Source organism: Typopeltis vanoorti, chromosome 6 (assembly GCF_054136105.1).
Source record: "Typopeltis vanoorti isolate ZY-2024b chromosome 6, IOZ_Tvanoo_1.0, whole genome shotgun sequence".
NCBI classification, from domain to species: Eukaryota; Metazoa; Arthropoda; class Arachnida; order Uropygi; family Thelyphonidae; genus Typopeltis; species Typopeltis vanoorti.
Genome location: NC_143554.1, coordinates 4,976,161 through 4,994,258, shown reverse-complemented (window position 1 = coordinate 4,994,258; position 18,098 = coordinate 4,976,161). Strand labels below are relative to the sequence as shown.

At 33.7% G+C, this 18,098-nt stretch overlaps 1 protein-coding gene across 3 annotated transcripts in view; it reads left to right on the top strand.

The window, feature by feature from the left end:
* LOC150105258 (uncharacterized) overlaps positions 1-18,098 on the top strand; it is a 560,407-nt gene that overhangs the window by 455,579 nt on the left and 86,730 nt on the right. For 2 of the 3 annotated variants that reach the window (XM_090394016.1, XM_090394015.1), the window contains exon 22: positions 19-137. In XM_090394016.1, coding sequence (XP_090250142.1) covers positions 19-137 — 119 coding nt within the window. Of the gene's footprint in view, positions 1-18; positions 138-18,098 lie in introns of those variants that run through there. The other variant, XM_090394017.1, reaches the window with a different exon arrangement.

Sequence of the window (18,098 nt, the reverse complement as noted above, 5' to 3'; positions counted from 1 at the left end):
ATTTCATTATATTTATAGGATACGGAAGACCTTGTTTTATCGCCGCCATTGCTTGAAACAATAAAAGAAACAGAAGAAAATTCTTTGGCTCATGTTAGGGAAATAGAAGCCCTACAAGCAATTCTCATTCAACAACAGTAAGTATATATATATAACATTTTTAACTATATATAAATTATATAAATATAAATTATATAATTTATATATAGTTAATTATATAATTAACTATATATAAATTATTATTTATATGATATTATATAAATCAGTTGTTGGTGTATAACTTTCATAATTTAAGAAGTTTTTAAGTAATTGCTAGGATACTCTCTTTTGTTGTGAAGACAAAAAATAATCATCTGACTGAATGCTCATGTCAAATTCGTTTCATCCCCCCCACCCCGCGCAAAAAAAAAAAAGTTTAATAGTCAGTATGCTGCTGAGATATGACAATGATGAGTTGAGAGCCGGGATCATGAATGGTATACTGGCTGAGTGTATTGAGAAGATGGGAGTGCAGTTTATGGGTGTGGCATGCATTTGAGGGAAGAACTGAATTATACAGGCATGACAGATTGCATTTGAATGGCTTTGGAGTGAGTGAACTGGAGAAACAGCTGCTAGATTGAAGTGTAGTGCATTATGCAAGCAAGCGATCAGAAGGAAGAGATGAAGTGAAAGATCAAGAGAGTGGTACAGAAGAGACTGAAGTGCTTGGCAATGGAAATAGTAGTAATAGGGTGAGAGATGAAGAGAGAATGGGAAAGCAAGAGGAACAGGGAAATGGTGGGGAGTGAGCTTGGCAGAACAGAGAGATACAATTTAGGGAGATGGTTGTTGGAAGTAGTAGTGATATATGTATGGGGATGATAAGCATAGGAATGGAATAGATCGGGATGTGAGCAGAGTAGTTGAGACTGTGCGGATGTATGGTGTAAACAGTGATAAAAGTGATTGGACAGGTATGGCAGGGAAATCACAACCAACAAGTGGCTTGGATAGGACTGGTTATTGACCTAAAAGTGAACTGCCGTGTTTATTCACAAATGCCAGGTGTATCACAAATAAGGGAGATGAAATTGTTTCATGAATTGAGTTTATTCACACCAGAATCATTCAAATAAGTGAAATATGGTTGAATGAAGATGATATACTAATGGGAATAGAAATTGAAGGGTACAGTGTTTATTGCATGGATAGAAAGAGCAAGAAAGGAGGAGGAGGATCTTCATGATATCAGGAAAATAATGTCCACATAAGGTACACATGAAATAGTGACAATGGTTTTGTGGAAGTGTGGTTTGAGGTGGGGGTTAACAGGAAGAGACCAATAGCAACATCCACCTAAGAGATATTAGGTTGATGTTGCTATTGGCCAGGGAATATGGAGAGAGGTGATAAACAAATGTATAAGCAACTTGGGTTAGTAAACAAGGCAAGTGTGATTATTATTATGAATGATTTTAATTATGGTAGTGTAGATTAGAATGAAGAGATAACATTTGGGAATGAGTAAAATGAATTTCTCGAGTTCTTGAGAGACAACTGTCTCAGACAGTATGTAAAGGAGGGCGTGCAAGAATCGAGAGTTTTAGATCTGATCATTTCATCAGAGGATATAATTTTGAGTGGGATTTCTCACTTCCCTCCAGTTGGTGAGGATGATCCTGAAGTGATCACCTGGGTTTGTGTCTTGTTATATGAAGACTTTTGTGAGGAAAGGATATGTGTGGAAGTAAAAGACGTGATTATGACAATCTTAGGAGACAATTTGGAGCTGTAGAATGGAATTAGGAGTTGAGCGGTAAGGAGTTGGAAATTGACAAAGATACACATAATAGCATCAATGCGTTAATGTATTCCAAAGGTCAAAAGACTGGATACAGTCATTGTAAAATGAATGAATGAGGTTAATTAAGCATGAAATTTGGAAGAAGGCACTTTAGAGGTAACACAAGATAAAAAAAATGATAATAATCAGTTGCACGAAAAGTGTAATGAGCAGACCAGGAGAATGACTCAGTTGGTAAGGACAGTAATAGTGCAGTACAAGCAGAAATTAGCAAATCAGCCCCCCCCCCTTGTTTTTTTGATATGTGGCAAGTAGAAAGAAGAATGATTATGGTAAGATGATGTTAATATATGAAAGTGGGAGATTGATAACTGCTAGAGAAGACATAGTCAAGGTATTCAGTGAGGATTCATTGCAAAATCAGAAGCTCACTTGAAATAAGAGAAGACAATGGTGAGCATTCAGGAGGCATATGTGAAGTTCAATAAGCTAGATACAATAAGGCAATACAATTGATGAACAAGAGTCTAACAACAGCACAAGTCCCAAAGGAATGGAAGGAAAGTAAAATTGTTCCACTTCACAAAGGTTGTGATATGAGGACAGATTGGACTGCAGTTTGCAAAACTTGTGAATAGGAGGAAGAGAGGGGATATGATTGTGACATTTAAGTTGGTAAAGGGTCGTTACCAGATTAATGCGGAAGAAATTTTTTATAGAATGGGGGGGGGGGGGGGTGTAGAACAAGGTGACATACCTGGAAGCTGTATAAGGAGAGTGTGAGCAGGAGCATAAAGAGTGGGTTCTTCACATGGAGAGAAGTTGGTGAGTAGAATGCATTGCCTGACATTGTGGTGAAGCTCAGTTTGATAGTCTTTGTATGTAATACCGTGTGCCCTCTCCGATGAGTCTTTTGACTCCATGGAAAAGTCTGTTGTTAGTAATAATGTGTGTGTGTGTGTGTGTGTGTGTGTGTGTGTGTGTGTGTGTGTGTGTGCACGTGATATTTATTTATTAAACTGCTGTTAGGAGATCTCTGTGCAAAATTTGGAAAGGAAGAAATATACTAAGAAATTTTTGGAAGCTGGATTGATTAATCTGGGAGCATCTAGAAATGTCATAGCTATGTAAGTAGCACTATCTTTCCATGAACAAACTTCCATCAAATTTCCATGAACAAACATGGAAATTTTCTGATGGATACACATTTAACAGTTTTTTAACATACACATTTAAATCAATAAAAGACATAGGAATTGCATCCAGAATATTCAGAGTTGTAGAGTAGCTGAGGGTGATAGCAATCATTTTCTAATTAGTATTGTTGTTAGGGACAATACGAAGTGTAAATATTTTTCAGCCCATATCAATAAACCTGAGATACTGTATTAACAAACTAGATAAAACATACCAATTACATATTTGGTTTAATCCTTTATCCAAGTGTAAGCAAATAAAGTTTGTCCCTGAAGTATTTTCAGGACTGGGGCAACTTGTGGTATAGGCAGTATAAATTCTGATAACTTGCCTTAGTATCCCATAATGCAAAGCACATATCTTTATGGGTATGTATAATGCTATGCATTATGGAAAAGGTCACTACCAGACCGGTTCCGACCTTTATTGAGGTCTTGTCGGTGGTAGCCAGACCCAGAGGTAGTGATACTAAGGTGGAAGTAATGCAAAGGTCATATCACTGTATACCAGTTGCCAAAAGGTGTCAACACCTTATTATTAAAATTTTCTGGATTAGAGATAGTTGATGGAAGTTTTTTCACTTGGCTATGCTACCAATTATATATTTGGTTTAATCCTTTATCTTTGGTTCAATCCTTTATATAAAGTATAAGCAAACAAAGTTTGCACCTGAAGTATTTTCAGGACTGGGGCAACTCGTGGTAAAGGTGATAAAACATAGGTTGAGAATAAATATGAAACTGAATTAAAGCAAAAAAAAAATTACAAAATGAGCAGCTGAAAGTGAATGAAAATTTTGGAAACATCTATAAACATGTCAAAGATAGCAGAAATAGCAGAAAACTCAATTAGAGTTGAAGGAAAATGCAATGGAAAAAAATGAGTAGAATGAATACCACATCTGGTATTCATTCTACTCAGAGATGCAAGAGAGCAACAAGAATGCTAATGAAATAATCAGACAACAATTACGTGGCACAGTCGAAGAAATATAGAAATAATTACAATTAAATTATCAAAGAAAACGCTTTAACAAAATTCATTACTAAGGAACATGTCCACAGATGAAAACAGCAGTGATCAATAATAACGGTGAAACAGTACTTCCACTAACTGCAACTCGTAAACTGCAACAAGCCTCCTGAGACTTGATCAGAAAATTTATTATACTTCTCATCTAGAAATATTTAAATTTTCACTAGCAAAGCCATAAGAAAATAAAAAGAAACTCAGAAAAAAAAAACAAATCACCAGGTACTGGCAGAATAGTAGCCGATCTCATTAGATATAGTGGTAGTGAATTAACTACAGGAAAAGTACAAGAAAACAAAAATGAATGTGAAAGTTAGAGCAATATCATATTGTTCCTGTCCACATGCCACAAGATTTTATTTAATACACTGAAAAGAATCTCACCATGCTAAAGAACACATAAGCAAATATCAATCATTATTAAGGAAATCAGCCATAAGAAGAAAAACCTTTGGGAAAAATTCTGATCTGGAAAATTGTGATCATCATCATTGACAACCATGGGTCCAATGCCAGTAGGTGTCTGATACCATCTTGATATGATTCTTCCATTGCATTCTGTTTTGTGCAAGATGACTCAGTTTGTGTATAGTTTCCACCATTTGATGATGTCATTGCTCCATTCTCATTTGGTCTTCCTTTTTTGTTCTTTCCTTCAATCATCCCAAACAGCAGCATTTTTATTTTTCTCTCATCATTCATTCTACATATATGGCCAAAGAGATGTAGTTTACTTTTGATTATTTTCTGGATCAGGTTTTCTTTTAGTTGTATTCGTCTATAGATTTCCTCATTGTTCACTTTCTGGATCCAGCTTATTCTCAAGATCTTTCTATAGCACTTCCTCTCAAATGCTAATATCCTCCTTTCAGATTCTCTCAGGAGTACCCAGGCCTCACATCCATAGAGCATGCTGCTGAAGATACAGGTTTCTACAATACGCAATTTAGTTTGTATCTTTATAGCTCGGCTCTTCCATATTTTGCCCATAGCTTTTAAAATAGTTGTTGCTCCGGCTATTCTAATTTTTATCTCTTTTTTTGGGATCCAAGTCATGCGTCATGTGGCATCCAAGATATGTGAAGTGTTTCACATTTTCCAGTTGAAATCTGTCTATCATAACTCTGTTCAGTAACTCCTGTTGTCCGAATATCATTGTTTTAGTTTTTTCAAAGTTGACATTTAGTCCATATCTTTTTCCTTCTGTGCTTAGTATTTGCAATGTCTGTTCTAACTTCGCTGCGTCTTCTTCAATCAGGATGATGTCATCTGCAAAGCAGAGGTAGTTTATTCTCATGCCATTTATTAAAATGCCTCCACCTCCCTCTTTAATATTATCCAATGTTTTCCCAGATGTGTGATGAAGATGATTGGTGATATTGGGTCCCCTTGTCTTGTGCCTTGACCAGTGGCAAACCAATCTCCAGTCTCATCTGCTATCCTGATTTTTGCTTGTGCTTGGCTGTTTATATCTTTCAGCAGGCTGATCAATTTATTGTCCACACCATAGGATTCCAAAACAGCCCATGTTATATTTTGGTCAATATTATCAAATTGTGATAATAAATAAAAATAAGCAGTTATTAATTAAATCGTAAATTAAAGATATAAATATAAATTTGAGTAATGATTGGATATGTTGAGACTTAAGAATTTTCATAGATATATAAAAAAATAAGTCATTTAGAAAAGAAATTAGTGAATCCTTTGCAAGAGTTTCCATAGATGTGAACGAAAATGGGATAAGTTAAGAAATTAAATGCCTTCCTAGATCTAATGCAGGATAGGTTAATATATTAATCTGGCAGTTTAGATACCTGAAGGCAGGATGATATATTGATTATGCGTGTTGAAGATGCCACTGATATCCTGCACTGACAGAATAATTTGAATAGACTAGAAATGTGGCAAATTATAATGGCTATCGTTTCATATATCTAATGTTAGTAAGTGTAAAGTTATGCACTTTGGCAAGATGAGATTTCTAATGGCATTTTTTATATTGGCATGGTTATGCTACAAGAAACTACTGAGGTTAGGGATCTTGGAGTTATGATGTATAGGAATTTGAAGTTCAAAGGTCACTTAGCACAATTGCAAATGCAACTCAGAGGATAACTGCAATGTTTACAAGGACATCAGCATATAAGGATAAGGAAGTCATTTTGCTTCTTTACAAGGCCTTGATAAGATTGCAGCTGCACTGCTGTGTGCAGATTTTCTCTCCTGAGTTCAGAAGAAATAAAGAAGATGTCAAAACATTGTAAAAAAGAGTTGCGAAGAATGTATCAGGATTACAAGTGTAGATTTTGATAATAGATTAAGTGAATGTGGGCTGTAGACACTGGTAAAGAGGCAAAAGAGGGGTAAAGTTGTATGAACTTTGGAGAGGACATTTCAGGATATAGGTTGATGAAATTTTTCAGTATATGGGATTGGGGAGAGGACAAGCTGGCATCCATGGAAGTTAAGTTGTATGTGGTTAAGAAAGGAGTGAGAGCTAAGTTTTTCTTCATAGAGCTGTAAGTGTATGGAACAATTTGCCTTTTGAAGTGGTTGAAGTAATTAAACCACTTATTTTCAGTGAGTTATTAAAATTAAGAATAATTTCTACTGATTGGAAATTTGCAAGATACCACCAATTCATAAGGAAAACATATTGATATACTAATGGAAAAATTATTTTCATTCTTCACAGAGATCACTCATTGAGTCCTGCAACAAATGGTTCTTGAAGTGTTGATCATAGAATATGGCAATGTCTCTATTATGATTTATTTAGATTCTGACAAAACCATTGAATAGTATAAATTAAAGATGCCAAGAAATTATATTCTTGGCATCTTGGTTTAATCCTTTATCTAAGTGTAAATAAACAAAGTTTGCATGTGAAATAACTTCACGACTGGGCAACTCTGAATATAGAGGTTAATGACTTCGCATCACTTGCCTTAGGTATCCTATAATGCGAAGCACATATTCTTACTGGCATGCATTATGGGAAGGGTCACTACCCAAACCAGTCTTGACGTATATTGAGGTGAAAAAGTAAAGGGGTGCTCATCATAGGTCAAGAGTAGCTACTATAAGGGTGCAAGACTCTTAATAGTATTTAGGAGAAAAAAAAAAGACAGATAGATAGTATGAGAGATAGAGAAAATGCCTCAGCTGTTTTATAGCATCTTATAGCCTTTGGCTATAAGATGCTATAAAACAGCACTTTTATAGCCTTTTTCACCAATCTCATATAGATGAACAACTGAAAGACCAATTGAAACTAAAATGCAAAGATCACTGATACCCAGGTGGTTATCCTTATCTGAGATAACTGCCTTGAGTTTGCCTTCTCTGCCTGGATTGCTCTCCAGTCATCCCTGCAATGTTGAATTAAGAGGATGGAACTATTTAAAAAATCTCTCATAGCAAAAATAGACAGAAATTTATCTCTCCCTAGTGGTCTACACCATCTAGTGATAAATTCGATATCTCCTAGAATGTTTCTTTCAAATACTGTTCTGACTGAACAATAAAATTTCCACAATACAATATTATGAAGTATTTGGATGTCATATTGCTGGTTTCCAAATCCATGTTTCTTTCTAACAACATTCCATAAATGGTATTTTAATTCATTAATTATAAAAATCAAAATTCTCTTCCCATTGCTGACAGGTGGTGGCTACTGCAAAAAACTAACCTGTTCTGTTGTAAGTAATGGATTGCCCAATGCATTACATAATCTGTTCCAAATATGCAGGACAAGAGGGCAGCTGTATAATGCATGTTCTACTGTTTCCAAAATGTTTCCAATCGGTAACAGATGGCACAGATTGGATCTTCGATGTTAAAGTACCTCCATTTGATGGTATTGACTGGAAGGCAGCCATATGCAATTCTCCAAGCAAGATCCCTCCTGTTAGGGTACCCTTGGAACTTCATCAAGTTATGAAAGAAATTATTGTTGTCTGTCCCTAACTGTGGAACTTTGCAGCGAAAGAGTTTAAAGATTTCTTTATATGAAATTTTACTTTTTTTAATAGAAAGAATGTCAATTCCAGAGCGTTTTAGCAGTCTTAGAGTTAAGCATAGAGTGTTGGTATTTGGGAACATTTTCAGCTTTTGGACTTTTATCATTTACTCCAAATAGGGGAAGAAGAAAACCCAAGTAGTACCTCAGAAGAAGGGCACATGTGTGATCAGTCTGCAATATTTTATGGATTTTAGAAGCTGTATTGCTTAAATAGCATAATTTTAAGACTGGACGTCCAAATCCTCCATGCTTCTTTGATATTTGAAGAAATTACTTACTTTTTAACTTTTTGGTATCGGCTGGACCAAAAAAATTGCAGAGGTTTACTATATAATTGCTTTTCTTCAGCTTCTGTGATGTGTGTAATATTTATTATGTCCAACTGAGCAGGAAAGATTATGGTTTTGAGTACTATGGCTTTAGAGAAAAGGAGAGTGGCCCTATTTTCCAGTCTTCTAACATTTCAAAGTTCTTGTATATAAGTTCTTGGACTGGTAATATTGGGTAAGTGGAGAAGGGAATTCCAAGTACAATGAGGGGTTCTCTCTTAGGGATTAGTCCAAAAGGAATGCCTCCAAGATCCCACTTTCCATAAACTTTTAATTTTGTCTTGTCTGCATTAATAATTAATCCACTGCTTTTGCTGAATTTTTCCAAAATACCAAAAAATATATATATGGAATGATTATCCTTCAAAGTTCTCACTACATCATCGCCATATGCTTAATAATACCTTTTTTTCTTTTATAGTTGAAGGAACTGTTATTCCTAGCACAACATGTGTATTGTTGACTTCCTGGAAGAAAGGTTCAAGAACCAATGCAAAGAGCAGTGGACTGAGAGGGCAACCTTGCTTGACCCCTTTTCGAATTTTTACCGGATCTGACAGGAACCCATTAACTAGGAGGCAGGTGGTTGAATTGGCATAGGCTCCTTTGATAATGAATAGCAGTTTTTTACCTACACAAATTTGCTGGAGGATGTGGAATAGAAAGGGATGCTGGACATTATCAAATGCTTGAGTAAGGTCTACTGATAGCACTGCCATTGACTGCTTTTTCATGTTAACTAAGCGGATTAGATCACATAGCAGAAATAGATTAAATTCTACTGCTCGACCTGTTACTCCATACACCTGTGTGCTTTAAATTATGTATCTCATTCCCACTTTGAGCCTGTTATTGATAATGTGGAAAACATCTTGTAGTTAATATTAGATAGAGCAATAGGTCTCCAGCTGCTGATTAAGGTGTGTGATCTCTATTAGGTGTAGGAATGATGACAGTATGGCTTGCTACAAATTCACTTCGTATGTGTCCTGATGAGAGAAAGGAATTAAATAGTGTAACTAGAATGGGAAGAATGAAATCTCAGGCCTCACGATAAAGTTCTGTTCCAGACTATCAGGTCCTGGGGATTTTCTGGTCTTTTATTCTTTATAGGCTGTGGTAACTTCAGATACTGTAATGGGGCTGTCAAGTCCATCTTGGATGTGAACAGGAAAGCCATTAATGTTCTAAAGAGTTATAATTTCCAACAGTATTATTGTCTTCAAACAGAATTTTGTAGTGTTTTTGAAAGGAGTCAAGGATGTCTTGAGTGGTGGACATGTCTTCTCCATCAATGCAGATTTGAGTGATAGTCCTTTCTTTGTGAAATTTTGTGAATTGTCTATTGAAGAATGCAGCTGAAGGGCTATCTGCTAAGTGCTGCTGTATTCTTGTCTTAAAATTTCTTTCTTCTACTTGTTTCTACCTTTCCAGTTCAATCTTTATATTAATGTTTGTAATGATGCTGCTACTTAATTGAGGTCTCATCAGTTGGAGCCAGACCCAGAAGTGATACCAAGGTTAAAGTAATGCAGAAGTCATATTTCCATATACAAGTAGCCAAAAGATCTTGCACATTATTACTAAAATACTCTAGATTAGAGATAGATATTCAAAGTTTTTCCATTTGGTTATACTATTGATTAAAGATACTAAGAAATAATATACTTGGTATAATCCTTTATCCAAGTGTAAGCAAAGAAAGTTTGCATGTGAAGTAACTTCACAACTGGGCAAATCATATATAGAGGCTAATGACTTCACATCACTTTGTTTGCTTACACTTGAATAAAGGATGAAACCAAGTGTATAATTTCTTGGCATCTTTAATTTATATTATAACCAAGTGGAAAAACTTTGAATAGTGTTCAACATATGAAATAGTTGGATATCAATGATTATGTAAATTGATTGGTAATTGGCTGACAGGTGGGTGGAATTTAGTGTTCAAAGGGAAGGCTTCCAGGATTCAGGTAGTCAGGAGCAGTCTCTTCCATGGATTCACTTTTGAGATTTTTATTATTCAATATATTTTTCAATAATTTATTGACTCCCAAGTAGTAGTAAAATTTCTCTGTTTGTTGAAAATGTAAAATTGAATATACAAATAGGTGACCCGAGGTCTCTTCAGAATGTGATATAAAAAGGAAAAGACTGGAAGATTTGGAAATTCAATCTGGAGAAATAAAAAAAAATTATCTGAGTTGGTAATAAATTAGAATTAGGTGGGTATAAATTGAAAGATTTGGGTATTATGATGGATAAGGAATTTATGTTGCAAATTAATTGGAAGAAAACTACTAAAGAAAAGTAGGCTGTTTGTCCAATTAAAAGAAACTTCAATTGCAGGAGGGATGAAGAAGGAAGAAATTTATTATGCCTTTTACATAAGTCTTTCCTCAAGCCAGTTTTGGATTATGACTATTTTGATCACCCAGATTTCTGTAGGACATTAAAAAAAAGAACTGAAGGCACACATGGACGGTTTGTTCTCTAAGAGTATATGGGAATTATATCTAGGTTGGTTATTTGCATTTTGTTGAACTTAACTAATAGAAAGATGGGAGGTTTAATTTTAGTTTATAAATTAGTTCATTGCAACATACGTTATGTATGTATCAAGTCTCTATTTTCACTTTCTGAGCCTAGACCTACTAGGAGACATAAGTTCCAAAAGAAAGACGTGTGATAAGAAACTTATTTTTTTTAATTTCAGGCAGACAATTTAAGGAATGGTCTAAGTGTTGAACAGGCAGTGTAAATAGTTTTTAAGAGTGAAATGGATAAAAGTTATGGGTAGTCGATAGGTTAAACATTTATAAAATATATACACAAATTAAAATTAAGATTGTATGTACTAATAAGAAAGACTCATATGTAATTAGGATTAAAGTATGAATAATATTAGTACTAAGGACAATTTTACTACTGTAATTGTTCTCCAGGTTTGTTGACTAGCTGATATTATCATGATTTGTTTTGTTTGAACATAAAATAAGTGACAATTAATGCATCACATGGGCATTTAAGGAAATGTACTTAGCACTGTTGGATATGTTAATATTGTCTTTGTTGCATATGTATGAAAAACAAAGAATGAGAGGGAGTACAAAGAAGAGAAGACCTTATGAATGTAAGTGAGAATTGAATCTTTAAATCTGAGAATTGAGAAAGATAATAAATATGCTAACATGTTAGCTAACCATTGGTATTTGGAGTTATATTTTTTACCATGTGCTCTAAATTTCTCTCAGAAATGTGAACTAGCCTAGAATATTTTTAAAACAATTGAGATTAAATTAAACTTGCCAATAAACTATATTCTTGTTTTTAATCCTTTATCCATGAAAGGAAATATGACAATATCAGTTACTTCCACACAGACTTGTGCCTCAACTGCTGATACAGTTACTATGAAGACCAAGGATCAAAGCCTTCCAGGAAGTTCTTGGGTTGAATAACGGTATAAGAAAGTGTGATCAAATTAAATTATGGAAATCCAATTTCATCTTCTCAACACATAACATACAGACACTCAAGAAAACTGGGAAATTTTTTGAGCTACTTAGAGGAGCAGAAAAAGTCAACATAGACATTATATGTATATAAGAAGATAGATGGAGAATGGTGGACTGGGATGTTCATGATTGATTAAACTCATTGGTGGCGATTTTAATGCCAAATTGGCAAAGATATTGCCAGTACTACTAAAAATGTGGGTAAATTATCTTAAATTATTCTACAATAGCCATAACAGGCTAAACTTTTCATAACAAATTCTAAAAGATTCATAACAAATTTCCCATCCATAAGTTTGGATGGGAAAACCAAATTTTCCCATCCAAAAGGAAGACTATGGACCTGGGAACATCCAAATGGATCTCATTGTCAAATAGACCAGATCCTAATTAGTGGAAAGTGGATCAGATCAATCAAAACTGTTGAGTACGTAATAATGTTAAACTAAACTCTGACTACAGAATAATCAATACCTACATTAAACTTTCACTAAAAGCCTCTAAAAATAACAGGGAACAAATACAACTGGGGAAAACTAAATAATCCAGAAATTGCAGCATCTTTCGGCAGCACATTAGAAGACAGTATGGAAAACATTCTTAAAGATCCAGTTAATGAAAACTATAAGGGTATCTTTGAAGCAATAAACATAACATCCAACAAAATTCTTGGAAACAGCAACAAAAAAAACCTCCGAAAATGGATTATCTCTGAAACCGAAAAATATATAGATGAAAGAAATAAAGCAAAGAAACTGCTACTTAAACAGGAATTAAATAAAGTACACATTTTAAATAACAAGGTCAATGAACTAATGATTAGGGACAAAGAAAATTAAATTAATGAATACTGCAAGGAACTTGAAAATTATAATAAAACTGGAGATACTAAAAACACTTTTCAAATGATAAACCATATCTGTCATCACAAAACAAAAAGAAGTGGGCATATTGTCACACATGACAAAAACAGTAGACAGCTATCAGTAAATTTGAACTTGATGAAAGAATGGAGAAACTACTTTCAAGAATTACTGAATGTTGATAATCCCAACGTTCAAGCCAGTTAGCGGACCTACATCTATGGAATCAGAGCACTTTCAGAAATGCTGGGTATAACACATACCCAATCTCCTTGCCATAACAAATCAAGCATTAAACACTGGAATAATACCTCAACAATGAAAACGAGGCTTATTGTCCCTATAACGAAAAAGGGCTATCTTAATTGAATGGATAACTACAGAGGTATTACTTTGCTATCAATCACAGTCAAAATCTACAATAGGGTGATACTCAATAGAATAGAACCTTACTTAACACCACTTTTAAGAAAAAAAAAAAAAAAGCTGGATTTCTAAAAAAAATGATGTACAATAGAACAGATACACTGCATCAGAAGAATCATAGAAGGTTCATGTGATAAAAAAACCTCATTTTAACCTTTATAGACTTCAAAAAAGCCTTCAAGTCCATTTATAGAGAAGCAATGTTTAAAATACTCATCTTCTATGGTCTACCCTCAAAAATCATACAAGCAATCTCAGCACCTTATAAAGATTATGATGCAGTAATCTTTAAAACAGAAACATCTGACTTATGCTTAGACTACATCTTCTGGACTATCAACAGAAGATCTTGGTTTTACCATTAGAACATCCATCCACACCATGCAAATAACTGATCTTAGCTTTGCTGACGACATTGTACTTATTGATACAGAACCAACTAATGCACAAAAACATCTGTCTACTACAGGTACAGGCTAAACTTTTGGATGTTGATCTTCTGCAGATCAACATCCAAAAGTCCAAAGTATTCTCAATAGGTTATGAAAAGCTTATACTTCATATCAATAATAGACCCTTAGAAAGAGGAAAGGACTTTCAATATCTTGAATCATACATCAGTAATACAGAAAATGATATTAGAAAATGTAAACCGCTTGCTCTAGTCTTCCATAACAAACTCTGCCCCATCTGGAAATCATCATTAATATTGTTAAGACAAAATTAAGACTGTACCATACAACCAGTCTTCTTGTATGGTTCTTAAACCTGGACAATAAGCACCAAAACAAAAATACAGATCTATTTAACTCCTTCATAACTACATGTCTCAGACTGACCCTTGGATAGACCGTGTCACTAACTCTACTGTGCTAAATCTGGCACAGTAGAGTTAACCAGAAGATGGCAATCGTCATAGATAAAGACCATGCAAACAATTTTGGCAATACATCTGTGAAACAATTAATAGACTGTAAAACTTCATCTAACATCTACCAGTTAGCTCAAGATAAAGAGACTTGGAAAACCATAATTTTCAATCCTTAATTTTTGATGTAAATCTCTTTTCCCTTTTCACATTATATCATACTGTGAATAAACTATGATGATCTAAGTGTGAGTATACAGAGTTTGCATGTTGAGTCCTCTATACAAGTAGCCTATGTGCGAAGATACTTCATGCATGTTTGCTTACACTTGAATAAAGGATTAAAAACAAGAATATAATTTCTTGGCAAGTTTAATTTAATTTCTAACTAAGTGGAAAAACTTTCTATGAAGTAATTGAGAATTAATGCCATTAATGTTGGTCTCCTAATGTAAGCCTGAAATAATAATTAAGTTTTAATGAGCTGGAAAATGTCTTCTTCCCACAGGTAAAGTGATTATAAAATTATACTCCTTCTTTTATCCATAAAGTTTCTTCAAAAATGACTTTCTATACCAAGATAATTTAATTTTCCATAGTATTAATGTGATACAGTTTTACAACTACAAACTAGGGATTGCAATTCCAGTAAACCAGTTTAACGATTTACAAGTAAATGGAGCATTGGTGTTTTCTACCTGTATTTCAGAGAAAAAAAATGTAATTTATAATTTTTTTGTTTTAGCATTTAATAATTTTATTGTTGACTAAATTTGTAAAATACATTTCCCTCTTTCAGCAAACTTCATTTTAGAAATTATGGACTTTACAATTGTGTTATAAATAACTATTTTAATTTCCCCACATTTCAACCTTCATATTAAGGTCATTATCTGGAGTATATATAAATATACAAGGACAAGCTGAGTTACATTTCACACAGTAAGCTAAAGAAACGATGATTCGATCACTGGTTATTCTACTGGCATGACCTCTAGTGGAAAAAAAAAAAATACAGATAAAATTAAAAATTAATTATTTAGAAACTACATCAAAGCTAAATTCTATTTATGATAACATGAGAGAAACATTCTTTCATATAGATAGTTTTCTTACAGTAACAATGATGTCCTATTTTTAGCATGACAATTGTTATATTAGATTTAGGATTCTGGATTATCTACAGTCCTGTTTATAGTTGGCTTCTAGGGAGAAAGGTTCCATGGGTAGAATATGTTCTTTTTCCATCATCTGATGTGAGACCACTTCGCTGCTTATTGGAGGCATGAAGTGCCTTGAGTGGTTTCCATGTTTGGTCATGGAATTTGAGCAGAATTTCCGAACCAGGTTAAAATGAATAAATACAACGAAACAGAAATTAGGAAACTCACCGATCAATAAAATATTACTTTCACTTTATAAGAATAAAAATATTATGAAAATCTAAATAAATAATACATAAAAAAAACTATATTTTGTGAAATTTATCTTGCACTGCATTTACTTTCATATATTGGTATCAATGCAATATCATTTCAGTTTTCTAGCAAATAATGTTTTCAACAAATTTTTTCCACAATGAATTTTCCTCGCAATGAATTGTCCGTGAACTTTGCATCTCTGCCTGCTTGATGAGTAAAATTGGAGAAGAAAAGCCAATATGAAGACACTGAAGAACTTTCCAAATCTCAACAAATTTGGGTGCCTATTGGATGCCAACCAAATCTAATCTATCCTTTAATTATTAGTTTAATATATCCTTCAACAGATTTCACCCAGCCCCTACACACACACACAACCTTTCACATATATTTGGTTATGATGGATGCACCTCCCTGCCTATTGTAAAAATGCTAGTATCCAAGTATTTTGACATGATATACAGTAATTACTATTTATCTGACTCTTCCATTATCAGAACAGCAAATTCTGATAATTGAAGTATAATTACATGGTGCTCTATCAGGGATAAGTTAATTGAAGAGTCGTTTTGAATATATGGTAGATTATTGTATTAATAACAAAATTATATGTCAGTGATCATTAAGAGAGGAGTGATTAATGTCAGTTCTTTGCATATTGTGTTGAACAGGACAAAGGCCAAAGGTAAGAATTACAATATTTTGTGTAACTTGATGTTTGATAAAAGGATGGAGGAGGAATTGAAAAGTTTTTTGTAGTCATGGTTAAAAAAAAACATCAGCTCATGTAACCATTTTAAGATGATATATGAGCTGCTAGCACAAAATTGACATATTGAAAAGAGGGGAAAAGAAAAAAATTTGATCATATGGCACCTTCAACTGAAATAATCAATGTTAAGACATTTGAATTCCCCATCAAAAATTACATATTTTAACAAAAACAGCCAACAAATTTTCTGCTATAGTAGTACTCATGACTGTATGGATGGATTCCCCTTTAGTAGATTTATATACAATAACAAAAATAAACATGGACTTAATGGAATGCCATTATATTAAAAGAGAGAGAGAGAGAGAGAGAGAAACAGAAAATTCAACCAAAGTTAGTGATTTTGAGGAGGCTGCAGCTTCAAATTCTGTTCCTTTAGCATCAGTTGTTCTTATCAGTAAAGGAGAAACTTCAACTGCCAATAAAGTAAAAACTGGAAGTAGCTTGTGAAGATCCTATTCCCTCATCCATATGGCTGGCATGAGTAGCTATATGCTACCATACTAGGGTGATGCTTATGAGCAAGATGGTTTCTCATTGCCTTTCTTGCTGTAGTATAGTTTATGACTGGAGCCATGATTTTGAGGGATGAAAAACCTGATTAACTCACCTTTAGTCGAAAGAGACCAGATAAAGGTTCCTCATGTCACTAACAGGAACCACACCCAGGTCTTCTTTCCCACCAGGACTTCATCTATACTGCTGAGCTATGGAGGCTCCCTTGTGAAGATACAACTCTTTAAAAAAAAAAAAAAAAAAAAAAAAAAATGTTAAAGTCAAACATTGTTAGAAAGAAATCAGCATATTTTCAAGAGGTAAAATATTTAATGGAAAATCCTGGAAGAATATGAAGTACCAAACCAACTCTTTAGAGCCTTATTTAACATATATCAAGATAATAAAATATCTGTGAAGTACAATAATTTAACATTAAGTTTGGAAACCTATAAATAGAGGAGTACATCAGGGTTGCTCCTCCTCTCACCAGTTTTATTTAATATATACATAAATAAAATCATAAAAGAATGGACGATAACTAATGATGGAGGATTCAAAATAAATCGTAACAATATATTAGCCACTCTACTTTTTGCTGATGATCAAATAATCTTGGAAACAACGAAAATAAACTACAAAAATCAGTATGCAGTTTAAATAATATGATAAAACATATGGCATGGAAATTTCAACAGACAAAATAAAAGTCATGGCCTTCAAAGGGTGCTAATCCAGTAAGTAAAATAGTAATAAACAAGAATATAATAGAACAAGTAAATGCATTCAAATATTTAGAATGCACAGTGCCATATGAAAATGAAGCTGATATAAAAAGTTTGATATCTTCAGTTCTATAAGTAACAAGCATTATAAATAGAATTTTCAAACCCAACTACGTACAAAAACACACACGAATAAGAATCCATAACACAGCTAAACCTAGCTCACTTTATGGCAGTGAGATATGGACAATAAAAAAAAGTGGATGAAAGAAGAATTGAATCATCTGAAATGAAATTTCTGCACTGAACTGAAGGAGTCACAATAATGGATAAAATGAAAAGTAGTGAAATCAGAAATAAACTTGGAATCACAAACTTTCTAAATGAAACAGTGTTTTGCTATAGAAAAAACTGGAAAGAACACATACTGAGAATGAATAGAAACAGAATACCTAAACAATTCTAAATTATTACCCAAAAGGTACTCATTGCAGAGGAAGACCCTTAAAAAGATGGAATTGAGTCCAGAACAGGCCACTTAGCCTATAAGCCTAGAAAGGAAGAAGAAAAAAATATTTAATAATGGCTTTTGATTGCCAGGGAGCAATTAACCAATAAGTATCTAATCTGAAAGAG